Source organism: Rattus rattus, chromosome 14 (assembly GCF_011064425.1).
Source record: "Rattus rattus isolate New Zealand chromosome 14, Rrattus_CSIRO_v1, whole genome shotgun sequence".
Classification (NCBI taxonomy): Eukaryota; Metazoa; Chordata; class Mammalia; order Rodentia; family Muridae; genus Rattus; species Rattus rattus.
Genome location: NC_046167.1, coordinates 60,578,874 through 60,603,123, shown reverse-complemented (window position 1 = coordinate 60,603,123; position 24,250 = coordinate 60,578,874). Strand labels below are relative to the sequence as shown.

General features: G+C 42.7%; 1 protein-coding gene across 1 annotated transcript in view; it reads right to left on the bottom strand.

The window, feature by feature from the left end:
• Tmem170b (transmembrane protein 170B) overlaps positions 1 to 14,371 on the bottom strand; it is a 32,517-nt gene extending 18,146 nt beyond the window's left edge. The window contains exon 1 of the mRNA XM_032884557.1: positions 14,018 to 14,371. Within this exon, the coding sequence (XP_032740448.1) occupies positions 14,018 to 14,114 (97 nt within the window). The 5' untranslated portion in view covers positions 14,115 to 14,371. The remainder of the gene's footprint in view (positions 1 to 14,017) is intronic.
• Between the last annotated feature and the right edge of the window lie 9,879 nt (positions 14,372 to 24,250).

The following is a 24,250-nucleotide window of genomic DNA, read 5'->3' as shown; positions in this document are numbered from 1 at the left end:
AATAATCTGTGTTAAAATAAAGTGATTACAGGATTTTTTTCTCATTCCAGAAAATCCAAAAATATTGAAATGGTTCCCACTACATTGCTAACAGCAGAAACTTCTGATCTTGCAATGTACTGATTGTGTTACAGGATGTAATCCATTCATGATCTGGTAAGGCCCTAGACTCAGGCCAATAAATACCTACAGCCTGTGAGCACGCCTGCTTCACATTGTTTCTGAACAATCTACAGCTGAAAATAATTTAAAGAAGATTTTTAAATATCTAAAATGCCAACTTTCTGAACAAATTCTACATGAACACCAGCTTGTATGCTCAGACCATCCACGGATGCTATCGTGCTACAATGGTAGACAGAACAGTTGTGACACAGGTAAAATGGGCCACCAAGCCAAATACCTTAGTGAATTCACTACTTAGAGAACATAAGTGCTAGGATTCAGGCCTGGGACAAACTCGGCTGAGGTACATATTTTACAAACCAAAGCAGACCTGGCCTCCAGGTTCTCCCGGCATCCCTCAGTCCCTACCTGTTACAGGGCATGCCTGGCACACCACACCACACCACACCATACCCTCCACCCTGAATTTTCCAGGCCAGGGGCTGGGCTTCCAAACCCTCCCCACCCCCCAAGCTATTCCCTCTATAATGCAGACATTTTGGTCCCATCTCTTTCCTATCCCTTTCTATATTTTCTCTTGCCCTGCCTATGCACTCTTTCCTCCTCTTCCTTCTTCCCACAGCAACTTCCCAGGCCTGATTCCGTGGGACCAGTGAACCTGCCTGAGAGCCGTCCCCTCCCCCCCCAATAAACCTGCGTTTACACACTTTAATTCAGCTTGAATTAGCTCATTTCATTGGAAGAACTTATCAGTAGGAATTTTTGTTTTAGAGCAGCAGTTCTCAACATCTGGGTCAAGACCCCCTTGGTGAGGGGGTGTCAAACAACCCTCTCGCAGGAGTTGCCTAAGAGTACTGGAAAAAACAGATATTTAAATTATGCTTCATAACAGCAAGATTACAGTACTGACGTAGCAACAAAGCCAAATGTTATGGTCACTACAACATTAGGGACTGTGTTAAAGGTCAAATTAGGAAAACCTTAGGAAAATTGAGAACCACAGCTTTAGAGGACAGTAGTTTTTCTGTTGTCATTCAGCACTTGTGACTAAACCTAGGGTCTTGTGCTTTGTGCATGACAATCACACACTGGGCACTGGGATTTTTCTAATGTTTCCCAGGTGATTTCCCAGGTGATTTTCATGTACAGTAAAATATCATCTCAAAGACATGATGTTGAAATCACACAACTGTATGTGAGTGAAAAACTCTGGTTTGGCCAAAGCCAAAAGCTGTTGAGAGATATGGTAAGTTGGCGGCCAACTGAAGAAGTCTTTCATTTTTAAATTCTGGACAATTTCATATGTGAACACACTATATTATGGTAATGTTCACTCCTATTACCCTCTATCATCTCCCCCTTCTGCTGACTGTCCTTCTTCCCAAACAGTCCCTACTATTCTCATATGTCTCTCCCTCCTTCCTCCTTCCCTACTCTGTGTGTGTGTGTGTGTGTGTGTGTGTGTGTGGTATGTGTGTGTATGTATGTATATGTATGTGTGTGATGTATATGGTGTGTGTGTATGGATATGATGTGTGTGGTATGTGTTTGTGTGTGTGTGTATGGTATGTGTGTATGTATATGTATGTGTGTGATGTGTATGGTGTGTGTGTGTATGTGTATGTGTGTATATATGTGTCTGTGTGTGTGTCTCTCTCTGTGTATGTGTGTGTGTATATGTGTGTGTGTGTGTGTGTATGTGTGTATGTGTGTGTATATCTGTGTGTCTCTCTCTGTGTGTGTATATGTCTGGTGTGTGTGTGTGGTGTGTGTGTGTGTGCATGTATGTGTGTATATGTGTGATGTGTATGGTGTGGTGTGGTGTGTGTGCGTGTGTGTATGGTATGTGTGCATGTATATGTATGTGTGTGATGTGTATGGTGTGTGATGTGTATGTATATGAATGTGTGTGGTGTGGTGTGTGTGTGTGTGGTATGTGTATGTATGTGTGTGATGTGTATGGTGTAGTGTGTGTGTGTGTGTGTGTGTGTGTGTTATATAGCTACAACTCCTATTGTGTTCATGGTTGTAATGGCCCTATCATATCTCGGACTTACTTCAGATTTGAAATACAAAATTATATAACCAAATTCAACTTTTAAAACCACTTCTCTGATAGATACAGGTAACTGAGACGGGAGCAGATGAGCAATTTTGTGATGCCATCAGGAGTCCTGGACTTGGATATTAGCCTTAAATGAAAAGAACTTGAGCCATATTTAGGAGGACCACTGGTCTAGAGAGCTGTCCTATCTGGCCATCCAGATTTCTAGAAAGGATTAGTGGATAGATAAGAGTAAATGGTTTACACACATGGAAAATCATGTTTGGTCTATCTACAACACTATCCAAATGTTAGCGAGAGATGAGAAATAAAGAAACTAAATGCAGGAACATGTCAAGTCCATCAAGTCAATAAGACCTATACTTTGAGTTTATATATTACATATTCACCTAAATATGGTATCTGTTTTGTCATACTTAAAATCTGTTTACTCAAACAGTACATTTGAATCAGAATTTAGGATATAGAAAACTACAAGAATCATCCATCACTCTTCCTTAACATATTACAAAAATTCAAAACTTCTTAGTTTATGAGGAGGGTATTAGGCAACCAAGTCAAAAGATGCCCCACCCCCATAGGTGGGCACCACCTAAGTAAATAAGAAGACACCAATCAGTGTGCTGTCCTCAGAGTAAAATGACATTGTGAGAGACACAGGCATGCTCTTTTCTCCTGGGTGTGCCCTAGGAAGACTGGGTGGTGAGCAGACTAGAAAGCCACCTGTAGGTGAAGATGGTATAGCCAGATAGGAGGAGCTAACATGACAGCTGGCTCTAGGGATCCTTTTACACAGAGCAAACATCTGTAGCCACTGGGGAGGGCAGTGAGCCTTGTTATCCTCCAGAGACAAATAAAAATATACTGTGAATTCAGTATAGGGAAGGATTGAAGGAAAAACTTCTATCCTCAGGAGAGAAACAGAAGACTGTCCACAAACCCACTCCAAGCAGGAGTTCATTTCTACTGAAGGCACTAGCAACTCCTACCCAGGACCAAACACAGACAAAAGTCAAGTCTGGCCACCGGGATTCACAAAGGCAGGAATTCTGGGAAGATTCTAACCCAAATTCCTAGTACACCAAGCTTAACCAAATTCCCTGTATACTAAGCTTAACCAAATTCCCAGTATACCAAGCCTAACCAAAATCCCTACAATAAGCCTAGCACCGTGTCACCAGCAAAAGCTCAGCAGCAGGTAAGTGTATGAGGGGCCTACTGCATGCAGGTAAGTGTATGAGGGGCCCTACTGCATGCAGGTAAGTGTATGAGGGGCCCTACTGCATGCAGGTAAGTGTATGAGGGGCCCTACTGCATGCAGGTAAGTGTATGAGGGGCCCTACTGCATGCAGGTAAGTGTATGAGGGGCTCTACTGCATGCAGGTAAGCGTATGAGGGGACCTACTGCATGCAGGTAAGTGTATGAGGGGCCTACTGCATGCAGGAGCTCAGAGATGACTGAAAGCTGACAATGGAACACTAAGTCAGCACCCAGGTCCCATCTCAGCACAACACAATAGCAGCAACCTCCGGAGAGTTGGTACAGCAAGGGTAACCATAGCAACAGCCAAACTCAAGACCAGCTCAACCAAGCCTGGATCACTGCTGGTCTTTTCCAGGAGTGAGGATTATGTATCTCATTCTATCTTGTAACCAACAACAAAAACTTGAGATACACTAAAAACAGGAAAACCCACCGCTGAGAAATACAGCAAATCAATATAACTCTGACTCAGATGGTACAGTTAGCAAATCCACCAGGCAGGGTATGTTAAGACCTAGGTGGAAACTCTTAGCATTAAAAGGAATCACTATGAGAGAAGTTGAACAAAACACATTAGATTAAAAAAGCAAAAACAAAATAAAAACCTCTGTCAATGGGCTCCTCAAGAGACTTGAGACAGCTGGGCTTAAAGATATGCTAAAAGAAATTATTAGAACTAAAACAGAATAAAGATACATTCAAGAGTTACAAAGCTCCTTCAAATAACTTATGTAATTGGCATCCCAGAAGAGACAACAGGAAACAAAGGAGAGAGCTTGAAGCCGTCCATTAATACCAGAAATAAAAGGCATCAAGCCACAAATCCAAGATTCTCGGAATCCAAAACCAGATGAAGGTATTCCCCTCTACAGCAAAACAGAACACCGGAAACCAACCCTGGAGAGACAACTCACACGTGCAGACACCAGCTGGAAAGAACTGACAAGGCAAAGCCCGCAGGCTTCCTAGAGGGAAAAGATCAGGCCAGGAAACACAGCAAACACCTTCGCCAACACTCAACTGGAAGCCAGCAGGCCTCACCCTCCGGAAAGCTGAAGGGAGGCGGAAAACTACATACACCAACATGTCTTCAAAGGGTGAAGTCACGGGGAAGATTTTTGTCTTCCTTCTGCTTTTCCTTTCCTTCCCCTTTTCTCTTTTTGGAAGGAGAAGTTGGAATCTCCTGCCAGCATCCCTACACTAAAAACATTCAAGGAAGTTGGCCAATGATATCAGACTGGACAGAGAGCCACTGTCAGGCAGAAATGAGTGGCAGGGTTAGATGTACAAGTACAAAGATAGACTTTTCATCACTCAAGACGAATTCCTGTCACCACCCACTTCAAACTTCCTTTAACATATAAACCTACTTAAATCTCTAAGAGTTCTCTGAGAGTTTTGCTTCTTAAAAGAAAAAAACACTAATTTTTAAAGTCAGCTCTGGGACCATCAACAGCTGCTTCACCACTGCCGTTTAAAGTTACAACACTACTGCTCACTGCTAACTGCTCACTGCTAACTGCTCAGTGCTCAGTGCTCACTCCTTACTGCCCAGTGCTCACTGCTCCCTGCTCCCTGCTCAGTGCCCACTGCTTACTCAGACTAAATTACCCTCTTGCTTACTAATTATATCATTTCAAAATTGTAAATTACAATATGCAGCACTGAACAGTAAAAGGGAATCTTTAGAACAGGTTTTTCATTTACAATAATCAGTTTCGCTTGCTTTAAAATGTTAAAGTTATTTAAAATAATTTAAAAATTGCTCTACATTAAAGCTACAGCAGTCTTTCAGAAAAGTATCTGGAATAATAATTTAAAATCTGATTCTGTTATGAAGGTAGAATATATCAACTATAAAATACTTTAATGCTATTATGTATATGCTCTAAGGCTACTTAAATTATATACGTGATGTTTTTTAAAAAGTAATAACACTAACACACGATTTTTTAAATCAGACACTGACCTAAAAGCAATTTTAACAATGGCTAACAGTTTTCAGTCTCATCATAAAGGGTTATTTATATTTAAAACTAAAAAGAAACTTACCAATATGTTATCGATAGCATAACCTCTAATGAAACGCCCCATGTTGCATGTCCCTCATGTTCAATCTAATAAGAGTGGCAGATAGGGAGGTAACACCACAAGCAGAGAGCTCGTGTGGAGTGCACTGCCAATCTGGTGGCTCACTGAGACAGTGCAGTCCACTCACGGAAGCAGCTATGTCACAGCAGGATAAAAGCAATGGTCACTTCAGAACTGGAAGAATGTCCCAGGGCTAAGATCAAACAGCTCTTATCCTACAAATGAGCACATGAAAGGGCTAGAATGGGCTGGAGAGGGGCTGCTTGAACATAAGAGAATTCAGAGATTAATGAGGCACTTACGTGCAAGTGAAAAGTTGTTTTCTGGAACCCTAATACAATTTTCTGGGGCTGGAGAGATGGCTCAGTGGTTAAGAGCACTGACCTGACACCCTCAAACAGACAAACATGCAGGCAAAACACCAATACACATAAAATAAAAATAAATAAATTTTAAAATGTTTTTTGAACTTTCCTTAACTCTTTAAAATTCAGCTTTCCCTTAATACTACTTATTATTATTAATCTTGTTTTGTTTTATCAGACAAGGTCTCTCTATATAGCACTGGCTATCTTGGAATTCACTATGTAGATGAGATTAGCCTGACTCTGCTGGAATTAAAGGCATGGTGGTGCATGCCTAGATGAAAATTGACAATAGTTAGTATTATAGGTAAAGAAAGCAAGGTTTGGATGATGCAAGCTTGTGTAAAGTAAGACAGCTTGTGGCTGGAGAGATGGCTCAGAGGCTAAGAGCGCTTGTTGCTTTTGCTGAGGACCCAGTGTTTGCTTCCCAGCACCAACATGATGGTCCACAAACATCTATAACTCCAGTTCCTGGAGATCCAATGCCCTCTTCTGACCTCCCCGAAACACTGGGCACACATGTGATACAAGTACACACATGTAGGCAAAACTCATACATATTTAAACAAACAGATCTGGAGATAAAGAAAACCAATAGATTGAGACAGCTGAACAAGACAGCAGCAACCAAAATTTTCTTGACACAAATATGTTGTTTCTTTTGCTCTACATACAGACATAAACCTGGAGAACCACATCAGCTTAGAGTCAGGGACATTCCAGTAATTTAAATTTTATGTATTACACACACTTTAAATATTTAATTCCTCTATATACTTTGGATTTAATAAAACTAATTACAATTTTACTACATTAATAGGGATCATTCTTTATATGGTTATACAAACAAAATATTTCAAAATAAATTACAATATTATCCATTAATCTTAAAAGGTAGTCACTTGGGAGAGCCAATCATTCTTAGCCTACAGAAGTGAGCTGTTCCTATGGAGATTCTGTCTGCTGTCATCCTATAGATGTCATATAAACTTCCATCACATGTTACAGCATCACTAAAACCTCATCCCAAGATGGCTTAGTAGTTTTAAGCACATTCTCATTTGCTGAGCATGCAATGCACAATTACCTGCGAGCTGGTTTAAAGTCCTTGAAGACCCATACTTTATACATAGGACTAGGCCCCTCCCCAGTACAACCAGTCCCAGTGCTCCCCCATGGGCAGCAGGTTTACAACTATACCAGCCTGAAACTGTGACAGCAGAGGGATGAGGGGATCTGAGATAGAAACCTCATTTCCTATCACTGCTTAAAAACAAAACAAAATAACCTTCGCTCAGCACTCACATCCTGTTAGCACAGTATGCCTGGAACAGTCTACAAACAGCCGTTCTTCTCACTTTCCACCATCATACAAGTTCATTCCCCACTCTTCAGTTATTTTCAAAGTCCTATTCCTGGCCTCCCTACCCCACCCAAGTCATCAAGCCATAAAGAAGCACTTCTGAAAGTGTCTAGTCCCCCAGGATCATTGTGCTGTTTATCAGTATGGACCACAATGGCCAGCGTGGGGATCACAGTTAAAGAGTTCAGGATCAGCTTATGAAAGGGCGTCACACAGCCACTCTGGGAATCTACATGTCAAGCAACTTTCCCTCTTGTCACCTTCTGTTTCTCTAAGACTACATACTCTTGCCCTGTGTGTTGACACCACTGCTCCCCTCTGAAGGCTTCTTTCCCTTTGCCCACACCTACTTAAGTTTTCAACCTAGCTCCCAGCAGATAAAACTGTCCAGGTAAACCTGCTTTTATTTTCCCATTCTTTACTAGACAGGAGCTGGTCCATGTGACAACAGAATACAACCTGATCAGACGATAACTTCTAGACTGGGGTCAATGGACTCTGCAGTTTCTGTTTGGGTCTAAGTCCTCCCATCTTTTTTGTAGGGAAGACAACAGTGAACAGTTCCTGGAAGCTCTCTGCCACCTGCTCTATCAGTGTGCTCGTGGAAGCTGTCTCTCTGGTCCCAGGGCACTCTGCAAAGATCACAAGCCCAGCTGACACGTGCACTGGAGCATCCAAACTCAGTATTATTCCTAACAGCTGATCTGTGAGATGCTCCTTATTCCGAGCTACGAAATCTGAGAGTAACTGTAACTCAGAAGTACTTCAAAATTGTAAGCTAACACTCACTGCAAAGAGGCCTGCAAGGGTAGTCACCATATGCTATTTACCTCTGTGTTTACCACAGCTCCCGGCCCAGGTAGTTACTCAATGTTTGTGATGACTCTTCAAGTCCTGATCTGCATGCTCTGTAAGCAAGGGCAAAATGTCTTCATGACTGTGTCCTTACTTTAAAGATGGAGCTAATGGAGCCTATTACATGGGATATTGTGAGAATCAACTAAAACCACATGAAATGTTCTTAGAGCCAGGCCCTGCTCACTGAAGAGGTTTAGGGAAATGTTATATCCTACAAATAAAGTTTCTAACATGGACATGTGCCCATCCTTAAAACTAAAATTCTAAACACAAATTGTTTTATAGAAGGACGCTATAAGCCATGGTGAATTATGAAAAAATGAGAAAAATCAATGTACTCTCAAGGACACAGCACAGTGCTTCAAAGGAAGGGCAACGACAGACCACGTTAGCAAGTTGACCGTGTCTGCACAGGCCCCACCCAGAAGGTGCACTCTGCCTTCTCTGAGTCCTGTAGGAAGTACATATGTGCTCCTAGGTTACACTCTACAGTCTATATTATAGCATAGGCATTTAGACTCAGGTAAAATCTGGCTTTTCCTACTTCCATAAAGTTTAGAGGAAAATTTCTTTAAGTTGAGTCTACTCAGTCCAAGGTCACCAAATGAAATTGATAGTTTAATGAGACTTCTTCAATGTGTTGGTGCCACCACTGTGTACATGATTAAATGTTACTGCTTAAATACTAGGTCATTAAAATATGTAATTAGCCTATCACACCTTATATAATCATACACAGTATAATAATAAATTATTTGATCGCTGATTACAGGAAGACATATGTGGAACGTCCTCTTCATTTCTGGCACCAGAGGTGTTCAGTAGCCATGTTTAAGATTTTTCCCTGGTAGCTACATGGGGTCAGTGCTCAACTTTCAAGGCTTGCCTCTCACACTTGATCACTTTTATTCTGGCTTCTTTCCATGAACCCAATTTCCCTTCCTTTTTGGTTTCCAAAACAGTTGCTAAAGATACAACACCTCTGACCTGTCCCCATGATTACCTCACTGCCCTGGTCACTAAAGAAAACAGAAATATAAGAAATTATTTTGTATAGTTAAATATTAAAGAGTCCAAAAGTATAGCCTACATAATCTTAAATCAATCCTCAATACTCTAGAACAGGAGCTTATGTAAAATTCCTCAATAATGGAGTGGAAAGGAAGTGAAAGCCAATGACAATAAGCCTGAGTTTTCAAAGCTTCCAGTGTTCTATCAGACACACAGTGGGCCTCTTAGAATGAGGCATGATACTAACCAAACACAACCTCGCTTGCAATTACTGATCTGTGTTATACCACAAGGGCAAGATGTGCTGATCGTGTGTTTCAATTATAGGCAACTGTGGGATGGGGCACATACCAAGAACATGCTTATCGCTGCAGTTACTGGCCGAGTAACACCAGGGGATTTCTGAGACCTCGTTCTTGACGGCCTTGGTAAGGTGGGTAACCTAGTGGTGAACACAGCCACACCAAGGGAGGTACAGCTACCTGAAAACAAAGACAAAGCCACCGACTGCACCACCAGCCAGTGGTCAGTGACTTATTCCTCTCTTTTTGGCTGACTGCAAAAACAGTTTATTAACTTTAAAGCTCTAAACATGTACTATCATAATATGTGCATGAGTATTCCAAAAGTAAGTAAACATAGACGGAGAAATGGGAACCCCAAATTACAAGTGGCTCAACTGACAAATGTCCAGCATTGCAATGCTGTAAGCCTATCCCCACACAGCCACTGTGTTCTGCACTGTGTGTGTGATAAACAAGAAGCTGTGTTAGATGACTTCTGGTCAACCAGGGACCACTACAGCTCATTTAAGACAGGTCAGGCTAAGTGTTGGTTTTCGCAAGATAGATGTATAAATACATTTTCTAATCACAATTTAAAAAAAATTACAATGGCTTTACCAGACTATAACCATCATAATTTGAGGAACAACTGTACATACATATACGTGCATATGTAAAATGAATGGAATATATCTTTCATTATATTTTGGACCCCAGACTCTCAACACGTTCCAATAAAGGAGAGGTACACTTACCCCCACATTTTCTGCTGTCAAAGAGAAAGTGGACAAATCTAAGACAGTACCCACTTTTCTTCCAGGGCCCAATATCCCTTTCCCAATACTAAACCCTGTTATATTTGGTCAACAGTTTAAGGATCTGCCTTTTCTAAAGGAAAAATTCTTCTCTAAATCCTTAGTAACCAAATTTGGATCAGAATACAAATTGGGAGCCAAATCAGTTAAGGAAAACAAAATAAAGTGAAAAGATACAGCTAATTGTTAGTAATTAAAAAACACCAACTTACACAGCTGAAAAGGTAGACATAGTATGGAGTCCCACTTTAGACTGAGGGGTAGGAATTTAGAAAAAGGTACTTGTGAATGAAGAAAGGAAACCATTCATCTCTCTAGTAGGCTAAAAAAGCCTATAACCTATTCAGGGCTAAACAAAGGGGATCCTAAAAATACATCCCAGAGAAAGGGGGAGACACACGGCAACTGTGGACGGTGGTCATCTAGTGGCAGACATGGGGCCTAAGAATGGCTTGTTCTAAAACAGAGAAACATTACACAGCCGACCAAGCCTGAGAGCATTCCTAAGACAGGAAATGCAATAAATATGGGTCAGTAACTTTTACAAAATGACAGCCACTCTGTTTCTTTCACTAATATCTTACATCTTCTAGCATTTTTTATTTACTGGACAAATTAGGCAACTGTCATTCAAGACCTCAGTTTCTGTGGCTTCGGCCACATGCATCACCAACCATTTAAACAATACTGAATGGAAAATTCTAGGAACAAACAACTCATACGTTTTAACTTGCTGGCCATTCCGAATGACAATGTAAGCTGTTCTGTTCTAGCTCAAGCAAGAAGGATTTCTGTCCCGGGTGTATGGATTCATCTCCCTTATCAGACTGACTGTTAGCTCTCAGATAGGCTGCCTTAGTAGTGTGAGCTTGTGTTCAAATAGTCCATTTACTTGCTTAATAGCACCAGAGTGCAACAGCTGTGAAACAGGGAATTTTATTACAGTGCGGAGTTAAAATGGCTTGCTTTACTGTGTTATAGTTAAGCATCTTACTGCATCTGTAGAAACTAAACCCTATCATAAGTGTGTGTTCAGGACTAGATGCTACTGTAGTTTCAGGCAGCTATAGGGAAGGGGAAGGGGGGAGGGAGAGGGATGGAATGATGTATTGGAATGTATGGGGCCCAGCTCATGGAGATACCTTTACACATCCCCAGGCTGGGACGAATATGTGCCAGGCTAATCCTAAGTCTCCTAAGACTTACTACCTCTCAGACCTGTCTGCCTTAAGTAGCTATGTGGGGCAGAGAGGACAGGCATGGAACTGAGGGTGGGGACAGGGACAAGCTCTGGCACTGTCTCTGATATTCAACAGCTCTCACCACAGGCTGCTAAGAGTAACAGAGTGGGATTTCAGAGACTCTAAAACTAAGCAGTGGCTGCTCTAGGTTACGATGCGATGGATGCTTCCAGTTCTCCTCCGTTTACGTTTATTCCTATCAGAGGAACACATACATAAGACTGTTTTCCCAAGGTTAGACTCTTGCTTCTTAGGTAAAATCCTAAGAAAAGAATAACTAACATCACACTTGCTCATGTGTAGAAAGAACAGAAGCGAGAGTTTCTTTCCCTTTGATTTGGTATTTAACCCAATTTCCTAATCCTAGACTTCTGTAATTCCTTCAGCTATAATCCAAGATAGCCTGCTTGGTTTTATACTACGCTTCTTTTGAATATCTGTCTTACTTGCGAGTCTGCTATGATGCCAAATATGCCTTCTGAATTAACAGTACATGTTACAGTCGCAGAAAATGTAAGGATTTCCTCACGTTAGCTACTAAATGTAAGCTTGCTCTCTGCTTCAATATCTGCAAAGTGAAGATAAACAATCTCTCAAAAACTGTTGAAAATATCAAATAAAGAAAATGAAAACCAATACTCGGCACGGAATACAAATGCATTCAACTTGCATTTGCCTGTCTTCCAAGTCGGGGAGATGACTGTCTACAAAGGTTGCCTAACCATCCCACTGTACTCTGATGGCACACTTACTCCAATGAACTACAACACAGCATCACGTTTAAATCCTGAATTAGGTATATCTCACAATCTCACTTTAATAAACAGGGATTTATTATGTATGTGCTAGGACTTGAGAATTCACAATCAGCAAGGCAGAAAGAAGCCTTACTCTCAAAACACATTCAGGCTAGAAGAGACAAAAATTTTAATGTGATTAAAAACAGAAGTAGGTGCAAAGAGCAGAAGTATCAGGATGAAGCAAGAAATGCACCCTGTCAGACGGAGCAAAGGGACCAAGCTGAATAAAGACCTACATAGTGGAAAGGGAAGGCACTGTGAGGCAGATTGGCTCTGAAGCCCCACTTGCTCACTATCAGACTTCCAGCAGTTTAATTTGCCTGAATTGCTTTGTGTATATATTTGCAGAGTTAGAGAGCAACACAGAGGAGACGCTCACTAAATGGTGAGCTTATTGTCTCGTCTCTGGAGCTGGGTTTGCTTGTTTTGAACAGGTGAAGCAGTACACAGCACAACAGACTATCAAGCTACATATGGGACAGCTACACTGAGCCAAGCTGGTCATTAATATAGGCAATATATATGCTACGTTTTTTATCATGACACGTTAATAAACAATTCATACTTTAGAAATATGAAACCGTGGATAAATGCACACGAGGTCGTGGATAAATGCACACGAGGTCGTAAGTGAAATAAAGGAGTCTATCTTGATGTGAATTTAACTTTTCAGAACTATAAAGATGCAACCAAGAAGACTGCTGGCTCCAGAGTCTCCTTTCCATCTGTGGTTTTCATAAATAAGAAATTAAGTACCCTGAAAAGTGTCTGGGTGGTACATAACTGAAGCCCCACTTGCACACTATCAGACTTACAGCAGTTTTTTTTTTTCTCCTTGAACATGGGAACCATGCATCATGCCAGATTTTACCGATAAATATATGTATATTATATGTTATTAATTTGCCATCACACAGATTTTGAAATAGTAATGTTCAGTTGGAGTTAAGACATTATAAAGAACTGAGTTTTTGTTTGGGGTTTTTGTTGTTGTTTCACAAAAGTAGCCACTCCAGATTCAAATTGCTAACCCTATTGCTTTCCAGTCAATGTTACTCTTTAGACACTATTTTTTAAAACTAAGAACTTAAGAGTACTTATACTTGCACATTAAGAAAACCAGAAGTTTCTTCACAAAGCAAACCTACAGATTAGATGAAAATATTATGTGTATTAATGCTCACTCTGACAACCTGATGCTATAATGTAGCTTAACCCAATTCCCAATCACCTTCATTAATGAAGGGAAACACACAGAACTCTCAAATTTCACAAATACAGCAACTTGAGGCCAGAAGGAGACAGCCTGACAAAAGGAAATAGGAGAGAAGACAACAGTTTCGACTGCTCTAGACCTAGGTCCAGCCCCTGACCCACTAGAATCTACTTAGTCATCTCTCTCTCTACAAATAAAGAAATGAATGGTCGGTCCACCGCGATCACGGTGAGCAGGCAATATAAGTACTGCAAATGGTTTGAGATCTGTCAGCAAGAAAAAAAGGCTAAACCAGGAATGAAAGAATAAAAAAAGGATAAACTGCAAGAAGGTATGTGTGTGCGCGCGCGCACCGGGAGGTGGGGGGTAGTTTATGACAGAAACATGAACTGTGATCCACTCAGGGCACTGGCGCGACTCGCGCGTGCTCCAGCGGCCGGCACCGGGCCGGGTTTGCGGACGCCCCGAACACCCGTGGAGTGTGGGTCCCCCACCGCTCCCTCTGCCCCGCGCATTACCCGTGAGGTTCCTCAGCACCGTGCCATGGGCCCAGAGGCTCAGGACCTGCTGCACCGACAGGTTGATCATCGAGTGGTCGGCGCCCTCCGCCCTCATCGTCCCCGCGAGGCGGCAGCGGGCGCTCCGGGGGCGCCGCTCGGCAGGTGTCGCAGGCAGCGTCCTCCCCGCCGGGGAGACATCGAGGAGCGCTGGCGGGCGAGGCCTGGGCCGCGGGAGGGACCGCCGCTCCCGCTCAGGGCCCGCGTCGCGCCGCGGGGGCCCGCCACGCTACGAGGCCCAGTCACGCGGTGAGGTCCGCGCGGACCGGCAGCCGGCAGGGGCAGGCCGCGAAACGAGGCTCATCGCGGGGACGCGACGAGGCAGCGGCGCACGGCAGCGGCGCACGGCCGCGGCACCTGCCGCCCGCCTGCCGCTCGGCCTTCAGGTCGCCGACACTCGAGCCGCCCCCCTCCGCCCGCGACCGCCCCAGGGCGCGCGCATGCGCGTGTCCGCTCCTCTGCCCCGCCTCCCCCGGGTGAGCGGCTGCGCACGCGCACTGCCCCCGCTCCGCGCGCGCGGCTTCCTCAGCACCCTCCAGCTCGGACGGCCGTCGGCTCGCAGCGTCCGCCCGCAGTGGGGCGGAGGGAGCGCCGCGACGTCACTGGCGCCACCGCCGGGCCTCGCTGCTCATTGGCTGCTCCGAGGGAACAGCCTCCACGCCCCTCGCCCCCTCCCGACTGCGCGCCCCCAGAGACTCGGAGCCGGTGAGCTGGGCGGGGATGAGAGCGACCGCTGCGTGTGGATCCTGGGAGCTGCCAATTTTTTTTTTGGAGAGGACGCTTCGCTCCTCCAGATCATTCCCTCGCCGTGAGGGCATCCGCGAGCAACTTTTTTGCAAAGGTGTAAATGCTAATGTTTTATTTGCAGGGTTTTCTGAGAGTGCGTCCAGTGACCTGGATACGTCTCTTCCTTTGCTAAATCCACTAAAACAGAAATAGATCCTTTGTCATTTCAGCCAGCCTTCCGGGCGGCAGTAAAACTTGAACTCCTCTAGCTGCAGGATCTGAAATCGCTTACTGACACAAGGCCCGGCAGGTGTCCCGGCCAAGGCTGGCTCTAGCGCTTCTTCCTGATAGGATTCTTTTCATCTAAAATTTTGAGTCTCCCCAGCATTTAAACTAAATCAGCCCGGTCTCCCTGTCTTTCAGATTCACTTCTGAAGCATCTTAATCCCAGTTATGCTGGTTACATTCTTCCTTGAAGTTTGAGACCTTTTAATTAGAAAACATTTTTTAAAAAATTGTGTTTGCAATAAACATTAGTTCTCGTCACCCCACCCCCTTCACCAACTCCATCTTTTCCCAAAGACTCTGCTGCTAAAGTTTACAGAAGGAAATAAAGAAAGACTAGCCAAACCAATAGATGCATTTGCCTAGACCCTGAAGGGTAGAATTGCCGAAATATTGTTGATGGTGGTGAGTACCTTAAAAATGACAATAATGTATAATGCAGGCTTATACTTATGCATTTTTTTCTTTTGCTCCCACAGTATAGAAAAAAGTTTGGAGATTGTAATAGGAACTGTACTAAAACCCACTGTAGTGTAGGGTTTTAATGGCTGAATTAAATGTCAATTCAAGATTATACACTATCAGGTAGAAGTGAGGCTTTGGCATCCTAATGCATTTTATATAAATCAACTGATTTTGAGGAATTAAGTGAGTTGAAGAGACTTCATTTCTTTTTCTTTTTTTCTACTTCCTGGCAACCATAGTATCTGTCCTATCTCTCTAGTCTGAATTAACGTTCAGAATGGGTAGTTACTTAATGGTACTACAAAGGGATTTGACATTATTAGGGAGCATGACCACATTCAGTGAAAGACTTAAATAGCCCAGTCTCTGAGGAACATGTTAAACTCTCCTGTTGTAACCAGAAAACCTGCTTAACTAGCCAAAGGAGATGTTTGCAACAACCACAGAAAATCACTCATGCTAATGAAGGTTTGTGGTTGCAACAACTACACAGTAGTCCCTTTGGTATCAGCAACACCCATCCTTACTACTAGGCTGCCAGGAAAAACTGCTGCCCTAGGTGGAAACAGTTGCAGGATCAGCTAGAGTTCATTAAAGGCTGTACAGCAAAAAGTACAGGGCAAGCTGTTTGAAGCTCCTTTCCTAAAGGCATCTGTGGAATATTCCAGATGCTTGGTGCTGGTAGACTGACCACTTGACTGGCTGTCCCTTTGCTCAAGGCTGACAGGGCGACAAGAGAGAGTCGACACCTGCCAAATGGTCAAATTAACCCGTCCCCAACATCTTTGTTAGTAGACAAATATTGGAAAGAGAGCCCACAATTTAAGAAATCATCATTAACTCTAATAGTGTTCCTAATGTGTTTTGGCAGTGAGTTGACAGCGGCTAACTAACACCTGTCTTATCACCTCAGGGAAAGGTAGGTCCTCCTCTGCCTCATTCTCAAGAGCCAGCCCACAACAGAGTTGCTCCTCCAGCAACTGTTTACTGCTTATGTAACCTCAGTTATGTAAGTCTTCTAACTCTGTTGTTGTGAGTTCTTGTAATTTTCTTGTGAGTCCCCCTACATCCATCCAAGGAGAAGTGTTCCCGTCTAAAGGAAATACTTACATGGTGACACTTGAGGTGGGTTCTATGATTGTTCCTGACACTATCACCATGACTAATGAAGCACTTCAGTTGAGAGTCTACTGTCCATTTACTCCAATCTAAGACTCGAACATCCCCACTTCCTCATAACTGCTCTCTGCTTCGCCCATCATAGCACAGCACATTGACTATTTTGTCTTCTCCTAAAGCCTGAGTATCTGCGTCCTAGCCCTAATTTGACTGCATTAATGTGAACATTTAATGACAATGGGTTATTATTCACTAAGTTTCAGTCTCACTATCTGTGCATCTTAGTATTTCATTATTATTCATGCATTTCATATGTCACTCACTGTAGAGAACATATTACATTATACTAACATGTCATTGCAACATTTCTTGAGTTATTTTGAGGGCCAAAGCACTTAGCATTTGTTGTTGTTGCGCGTATGCACGTGTTACAGTGCATATTGTTAAGCCTTTAGAATGGAATCTGTATTTATAGATAACACGAGGTGCTAGTTTTTATTACTGTCACATTTAAATATGGATACATTTTGAAACCAGATGAAAACTGCTACCTTGTAAAAATTCCTTCTAGAGAACAAGCAAAAGGAGCTTGTAAAGCAGTCTTTTGAAAGGAAAACATGGACTTAGGTTCTCCTACTTTGAAAACTGCAACTGTAGTCCTGTGGTTCAAAGCTCTCCTGAGAAGGGAGAGCCCTCCCTCCACTGCACCCCAGTGGCTCATTGCTCCTCAGCCAAACTCACTTACAAGGCTTTTAGGATGCATTCCCAGTTTTTAGCCAGGTGAAGTAACACCAACTCCATCAGAAGAAGATGAGAAAAGTCAACATATTTAAACTTCATTTTTTTTTTTTTGTAATTTCCTTCCCCATTCTGTGAAAAGCATGGGTTTGACCTCAAAGACATTCAATAGACCTGAAAAACACGAACCACAGTATAGACCATGCCGTGGACTGAATGTTTGTATCTCTCTAACTTGATGCACCTCCCAAATTGTTAGGAGGCCTTGATGGAGGAGCCCTTGCGGGTGGAATTGATGCCTTTATTAGAAAAGATGAGAGAGAGGCTTTCTCATCTTTGTCGTACATCAGGAAGGTGCTCTTCTTCAAGGGAAAGGACCCTCAATAAACCTTTGTATCTCCCAGCCTCCAGAACTATAGGAAATACATTATTTAAACTACCCCACCTGTAGCGTTTGTTTCAGCCAATCACCCCCTAAGGCAGACTGCTGTTCACCTAGCAGAGTAGAGGAGCCATGAGGAAAGAACTCTAAGCGATGGCAAAGCTCTAAGTGTCAGTGTGAAGACTCTGAAATCACAACCCACAGAAGACCGCTCTGAGCTTGCTGCAGCCTGACAAAACCTCCTTGACGGTTTGCTTTGAAAACAAAAGGCTGAGAGCTGGAGAGATTTGCTGTCAGTTAAAGCACTAGTGCAGAAACCAAGTCTGTTTCCAGCGCCCACATCGGATGGCTCGAAACTGCCAGCAACTGCCGAGGGGGATCCGACACCCTCTGACCTCCGAGGGTACACATACCTGCACATAAATAAACAATAAAATCTTCAAAAACAAGTTAGTATTCCCTCCACAAATGGAATACAGAAAATCCGCACCAAGAAGTCAGGCTGTGTAAACTTGACCGTGTAGTTCTTAGGCATTTGGAGCAGGTGCATGGGAGGGATGTGAAAGAGTTTGGAGATATGAACTAGAAAAGCCCTCCAGTGCTACAAGCAATGCTTAATGGTCCTTCTGGTGGGTGTTGCAGAGGTGAACAGTGGGGGGTTCAGAGGTGAGCAAGGACTCTGTCAAGAATCAGGTTAGGTAGCAGTACTGTTATGTTCTGACAGAGAATCATACTCTGCCAGTGCCCTGAGAATTTGAGTGTGGCTAAATTCAACAGTAATGGACTAATTTGTCTGGCAGAGGGAATTTCAAGACAGGAGAGTATTCAGGCTACGGCATGGCGGCTGCTAACTGCTCTCATCCAAGTCTGCAGCGAGAGAGTGGCAGACGAGTAGAACAAAAAGATATGAAAACCGTGTGGTTTGCCAAGGAAGGGTAGCCTGGTGGGAAAGTTCCAAGGCGATGGGGAAATTACTGAGACCCCTAATTATAGAAACAACCAGCAGTAAGGTCAACTTGGGAAATCTCAAATTCATTTGAAAGGAATGTGCTTAGGCTGACAACCCACTGAGGGGACTCCTTGCTCAAAAACAATCACCTAGAAAAAAAAATGTTTCACCAGGTTCCACACACAGAGGAAATGAAACTGTGGTTCAAGGGGGCCAGGCTACATCTAGGGCTGACAACAGAGCTTCGTAGCCTTGGCCCCATGGTACAATCTTTCAGACATGAAACATGCAAAATAAGGGCATCGCAGAGGCTTGTACCAAGAAAGCTGTACTATAAAGCTGAACCAAGAGGCTTGTACCAGAAACCTGAAGGCCTGCAGGTGCCATGCAAGAAGTCCCCAAGAGGACACTGTATGAAGCTGTGAAAGTGAATAGTAACTGTTAATGGGGACCCAGTATGGGTGTTGCGGGTCCAACACCCGCAACAAGGAAAGTTACAATCCCAGGAGTGAAGCCAGCCTCAGAGACAGGCTATTACAGTACAAGCAGCAGCACTGTAAAGTCAGCATTACTGGAGTCTGAATGATTCTACCAAGAACCCTAGATACAGGACATCTACGTTTTCATAGAAGACAACCAACAGACAAGTCTGAGATGAGTATGTTGTGGCACATCTAAAGAGACCCCTTGTCACAGGCTGAACAGGTGTGGCAACCAGACCCCAAGTTTTTAGCTTTGTGTTAGTCACTTGTTTTATTGCTGTGAAGAAGACACCGTGACCAAGGCAACTCTTATAAAGGAAGGCATTTCATTGGAGCTGGCTTACAGTTTCAGAGGTAGTCCAGTATTGTCATGGAAGGGAGCATGATGGCCTGCATGGTACTGGAGCAGTACCTGAGAGCTACATCCTGATCCACAGGCAGGCAGTCAGACCGACAGAGAGAGAGAGAGAGAGAGAGAGAGAGAGAGAGAGAGAGAGAGAGAGAGAGAGAAACTGGGCTTGGAATATGGAGCTGTCTTTTGCTAATTTGTGAGTTCTTTTCCTGCTTTTCTTCACCCTTTTAACCTCCTAACACTAGATAGGAGAGAAGAAAAAATAGAGGGATATATATATATAAATATATATATATGTCATATATATACATGTGTGTGTGTGTGTGTGTGTGTGTGTGTTTGATTCTCTATATATGAACTCAGTAAATATATTGAACATACTCTATATGGGTACGTACTCAAAATTTATGTATCTACACTCAAAAACACAAAATTGTATATATCTATTTTTCCATAAATGCTGAGGTGATTAAAAAGAACTATAAAAAGATGAACATCTGACTTTTGCCTTGGTGAAGGCAAGAGATTGGCGTGGCCTTATGTGCACAGCACTACAGTCTAATCTCAAGTTTGAGACATGACTGAATCAACTAGGAAAACAATCTACTCCCTCCCTCAGTATCTCTGTCTTTCCTAATTATAAAAGGAGTGAGAGACAGTGTTTTAAAACCCCGTTGGCCAATGTATGTTGAGAAATTCACTGAGCTAGGCAGCGGGTGACTGTCACCTCTTAGATTGCCAAGGGCTCTATGACCAACAGCTTGCACCACACAATGTACTTCCTCCTTGCAGCCAGAGAACATTTCAAATACTCAAGGGTCTGGTTGTCAAGGGACCCTCCCATTTTATGTTCAGCCTCCTTATCGCTGTCCTGGATTTCCAAGTTTAAATGAAATACAAAGTTAAATATATGTTTGTTTGCTTGTTTGTGTTTGTGTTTGTTTTTGTTGATAAAGGTTTCTCTGTGTAGCCCTGGATGTCCTAGAACTCGCTCTGTAGACCAGATGGCCTCGAACTCAGATATTTGCCTGCCTCTGCATCCTGAGTGCTGGGATTAAACCTCTGCGCCACCAATACCTAGCTTATGATATAGTATTGTATTGTCAACTATGGCGCTCAAATTGCAGTAAAGGAGTAAATAAGGACTTTCTTTAATTTCCTCTGGGTTAAAGATAAGGCATAGTCAAATTCTTAGTCCATTTTAGTCTCACAGCTTGAAGGATAGATTTCATGTCAAATGTTCTTTAGATATTGAAAAAATAATGAAGATTTCAACTTGACTTTAAAAAAAAAACTGATGGGAATGTTCTAATTAGACATTTTACTACTGAATTACACGCTGTCATTGTTACTTTTATAAAGGTCCTCTCCCTTCTTCCCAGAACTTCTGAGACAGTTACTTAAAAGGAGAACAGTTTTTATAGCCTCTGCCTTTTTCTCATTTTCCTTCCTTCCTGGACATGATATGAGGAGTTTGTTTATTCCTTTCTATTCTTGGTAAAAAAAAAAAAAACAAACAAAAAACAAAAAACAAAAAACAAAACCAAACAAAACCAAAAACAACAACCAATGTCTAAATTCTGAGAAAGTAAAAGTAAATTCATGGAATTAGATCAGTCATTCGCTTTGAACTTGCTTATAGAACACAATTAAAAAAATTCACCCCTGATCTTTTCTTTTTCCCTCAGGGCTTCAGACAAGGTAGATCGAGCTGTTTACATGTCTGGGAGAGAATGGTGTACTGTGTAGTTTCGAAAAGTTATGACGAAAGACATCTTGTCTAGATTTAAGTCATTGAGAATTTAAATCAAAGTAGATTTCTCACTTAAAATCAGAGTCTATTCTTTCATATGCAGATACCTAAAATTGGCCTTGAGGAAATTGGCCGTCTTGTGAAAGCTGTGTTCAATGGTGCTAATGTCTGTCATTTCAGGCTGAGGCCTGGGTTCTGGAATTTTGAAGTATGGTGTCACACCCATTAAGTGGCCAACCTAGAGAATGCTTTTTTTGATCTAAAATGTCACATGTCCTCATAGGTAAGGCTTATGTCATCTACATTTAAATGTGCAGCGATTATTTAGCAAGAAATACAACCAAAATTGCACACTGTATTGTCTACATGACTTGACGAGGATCATTTTCTTTCCTTCTGTCCAGAACTAGAACCTTTAAAACAGTGGTTCTCAAACTTCCTAATGCTGTGACCCTTTAATATAATTCCTCATGGCACGGTTACCCCAACCATAAAATTATTTCATTTCTACTTCATAACTATAAGTTTGCTACTGTTATAGACCGTAAGATAAATATCTGATACATGGTTCCCACAAGTGGTTGTAACCCACAGGTTGAGAACCGCTGCTTTAAAGACTAATATCGAAATTCATCGTCAACATTTTGCTTGAACTCTATAGAGCAGACACTGGGCTAAGCACTTTTCGGTGTGATATTTCCAATCCTTTCTTTGAGAAAGTATCATCTTCAGCTCAGCTATTAATAACAAAGATTTCATGCAATTCGCAGGCAAATGGATGGAACTTGAAAATATCATCCTGAGTGAGGTAACTCAGTCACAAAAGAACTCACATGGTATGCACTCACTGAGAAAGCTCAGAATACCCATGATACAACTCACAGACCGTATGAAACCCAAGAAGGAAGATCACTCCAAAGTGTGGATGCTACAGTCCTATTAGGGGGAAGAGAATAATTTCTGGGAAGTAGAGGGAGAGAGGAATCTGGGAGGGAGAAAGGAGAGGGAGGGGGAAAGGGGGGTAGTTCAGATATGGGAGAGATGGGGAAGAAGTACTGAGGGTCAGTAATTTGAAAGTAGGTATGTAGCACTAGGGAATGGGAACTGAGGGTAGCTACTATAAAGTCCCAGATACCAGGGACCCAAGAGGTTCCCAGGACCCAACAATGAGGACTTTAGCCGAAGTACCCAACAAGGGGAGACAGAACCTGTAGAGACCATATCCAGTGGATAGGCATGGCCCCCTGTTGAGAGATTGGGCTACCCAACCACCTCAAATATATTAATCTAGAATTCCTCCTGTCAAAAGGAAATGCAGGGACAAGGAGTAGCACAGAAACTGAAGGAAAGGCCAGCCAGAGACTCTTCCATCTAGGAAACAATATCAACTCACCAGACCCTCCAAAGCTCCCAGGACTAAACAACCAACCAAAGAGTAGGCAGGAAGTCCTCCTATCCTCTCAAGCTATTCGAGTTTGAGAACAGATCTTTTCCTCTCTTGAATAATCCCCCATCCTTACACACATGTGCATTGTTTTGATAAGGTCTTCGCTGTGTGACAGATGGACCACTCTCTGATGCTCCAATTAGCTTGCCTGGCTTCAGCCTCCACTCAGCCACACTACCTCTTGCATAACCTCATCCCTACTTCTATCACGTTACTCCATGGTTCAGCCGCTCTTTCTGTGCTGATAGTCACATTCAAATGTGTCTGGCGTGTCCATTGTGACATGCGGGGCAGTTTCCCAAAGCTTCTGGCTCCTGTTGGAGTCTAGAAAGATCGATTGTGCTTCTGCAGAACAGAACATGTTCTCATCTCTGTTTCGCTTTCGGTCTTACATCCAGTGCTTTATCCTCTCAAATCTTCTCCTTCAATATCCAAATCAAACCTCACCCCCTTCTAAAGATTTTTCTCCAACAATTTCAGTTTCCATCCACTCCATAAGAGCTCAAAGGTGATAGAAGAGATGTCAGGGGTACAGCGTCGCCCCTCTATCTTGGTATCCTCTGTAATCGGCTTCTCTGTTTATGTATTCCGCATCTCAGGACTTACAAAGTTCAACATTCACACCAGTCTGGGCCATCTTGTTTTCCGTAGTGCTTCTTTATACCGCTTTCTCGTCTCAGGCCTTCCTTCTCTCCTGCAGTGCTGTAACACTGACAACTAATATGGGACATTTATTTGATTGAGGCGTTTTTGCTTAGTTTAATGAATAAAGCTTTTCGACAGTTTGAGAACGAGATTTCATATAGAGAAAACCAAGTTTCTGAAAACCAAATGTATGCCTGAAGACCTGGAGCTAAAGGGATCCTGAACGGAAACCAGCAAATCCATAAAACAAATCAAACCTTTTCTCTGTGTCAGCCATTTTGATGGGTAATTTGTTACAGTAACAGAAAGCTGGTTAGCATAGTGGGTATTCCTGAGAGATAGTTAGCTAGCGTTGTGAGTGTGTTATCTCTTTGCCTCAGTCACTGAAAACGTGTCACCGAACTGGATGCTGTACCCAAGCCAAATGTCTGAAAACAGAACTCATTGACATTCAAGAGTGAAAAATTACAAGTGCTTCGTTTTTACAGTCTTAATGTTACCGACAACATTTGTTTCTGTATACCTTTTTCCTTTAGACATAACATGATCATCCCAACACCATCTCAGAGAAGGGGTGACTTTAACCTAGTTGCCATGGCAGCAAAATAACCAGAACACTACAATGATGCATAGTTACATTGTATCAATATTAGATGTGCGGACGTCATCTAGTAGGTAGAAGGGCTGGACAGATAGAACTCTTACCTGGGAGTCCAGTCTTGACTCCCTCTTGTTCCTTCCACTTGGGAGATAGGGAGTATACAGGAAGTGACAGGTACACTAAAAGTGTACCCCTATGATTGTAGCTGTCATGCTGTGGTCATCCAGGAAGGGGCAGAACTCTGTGCTGA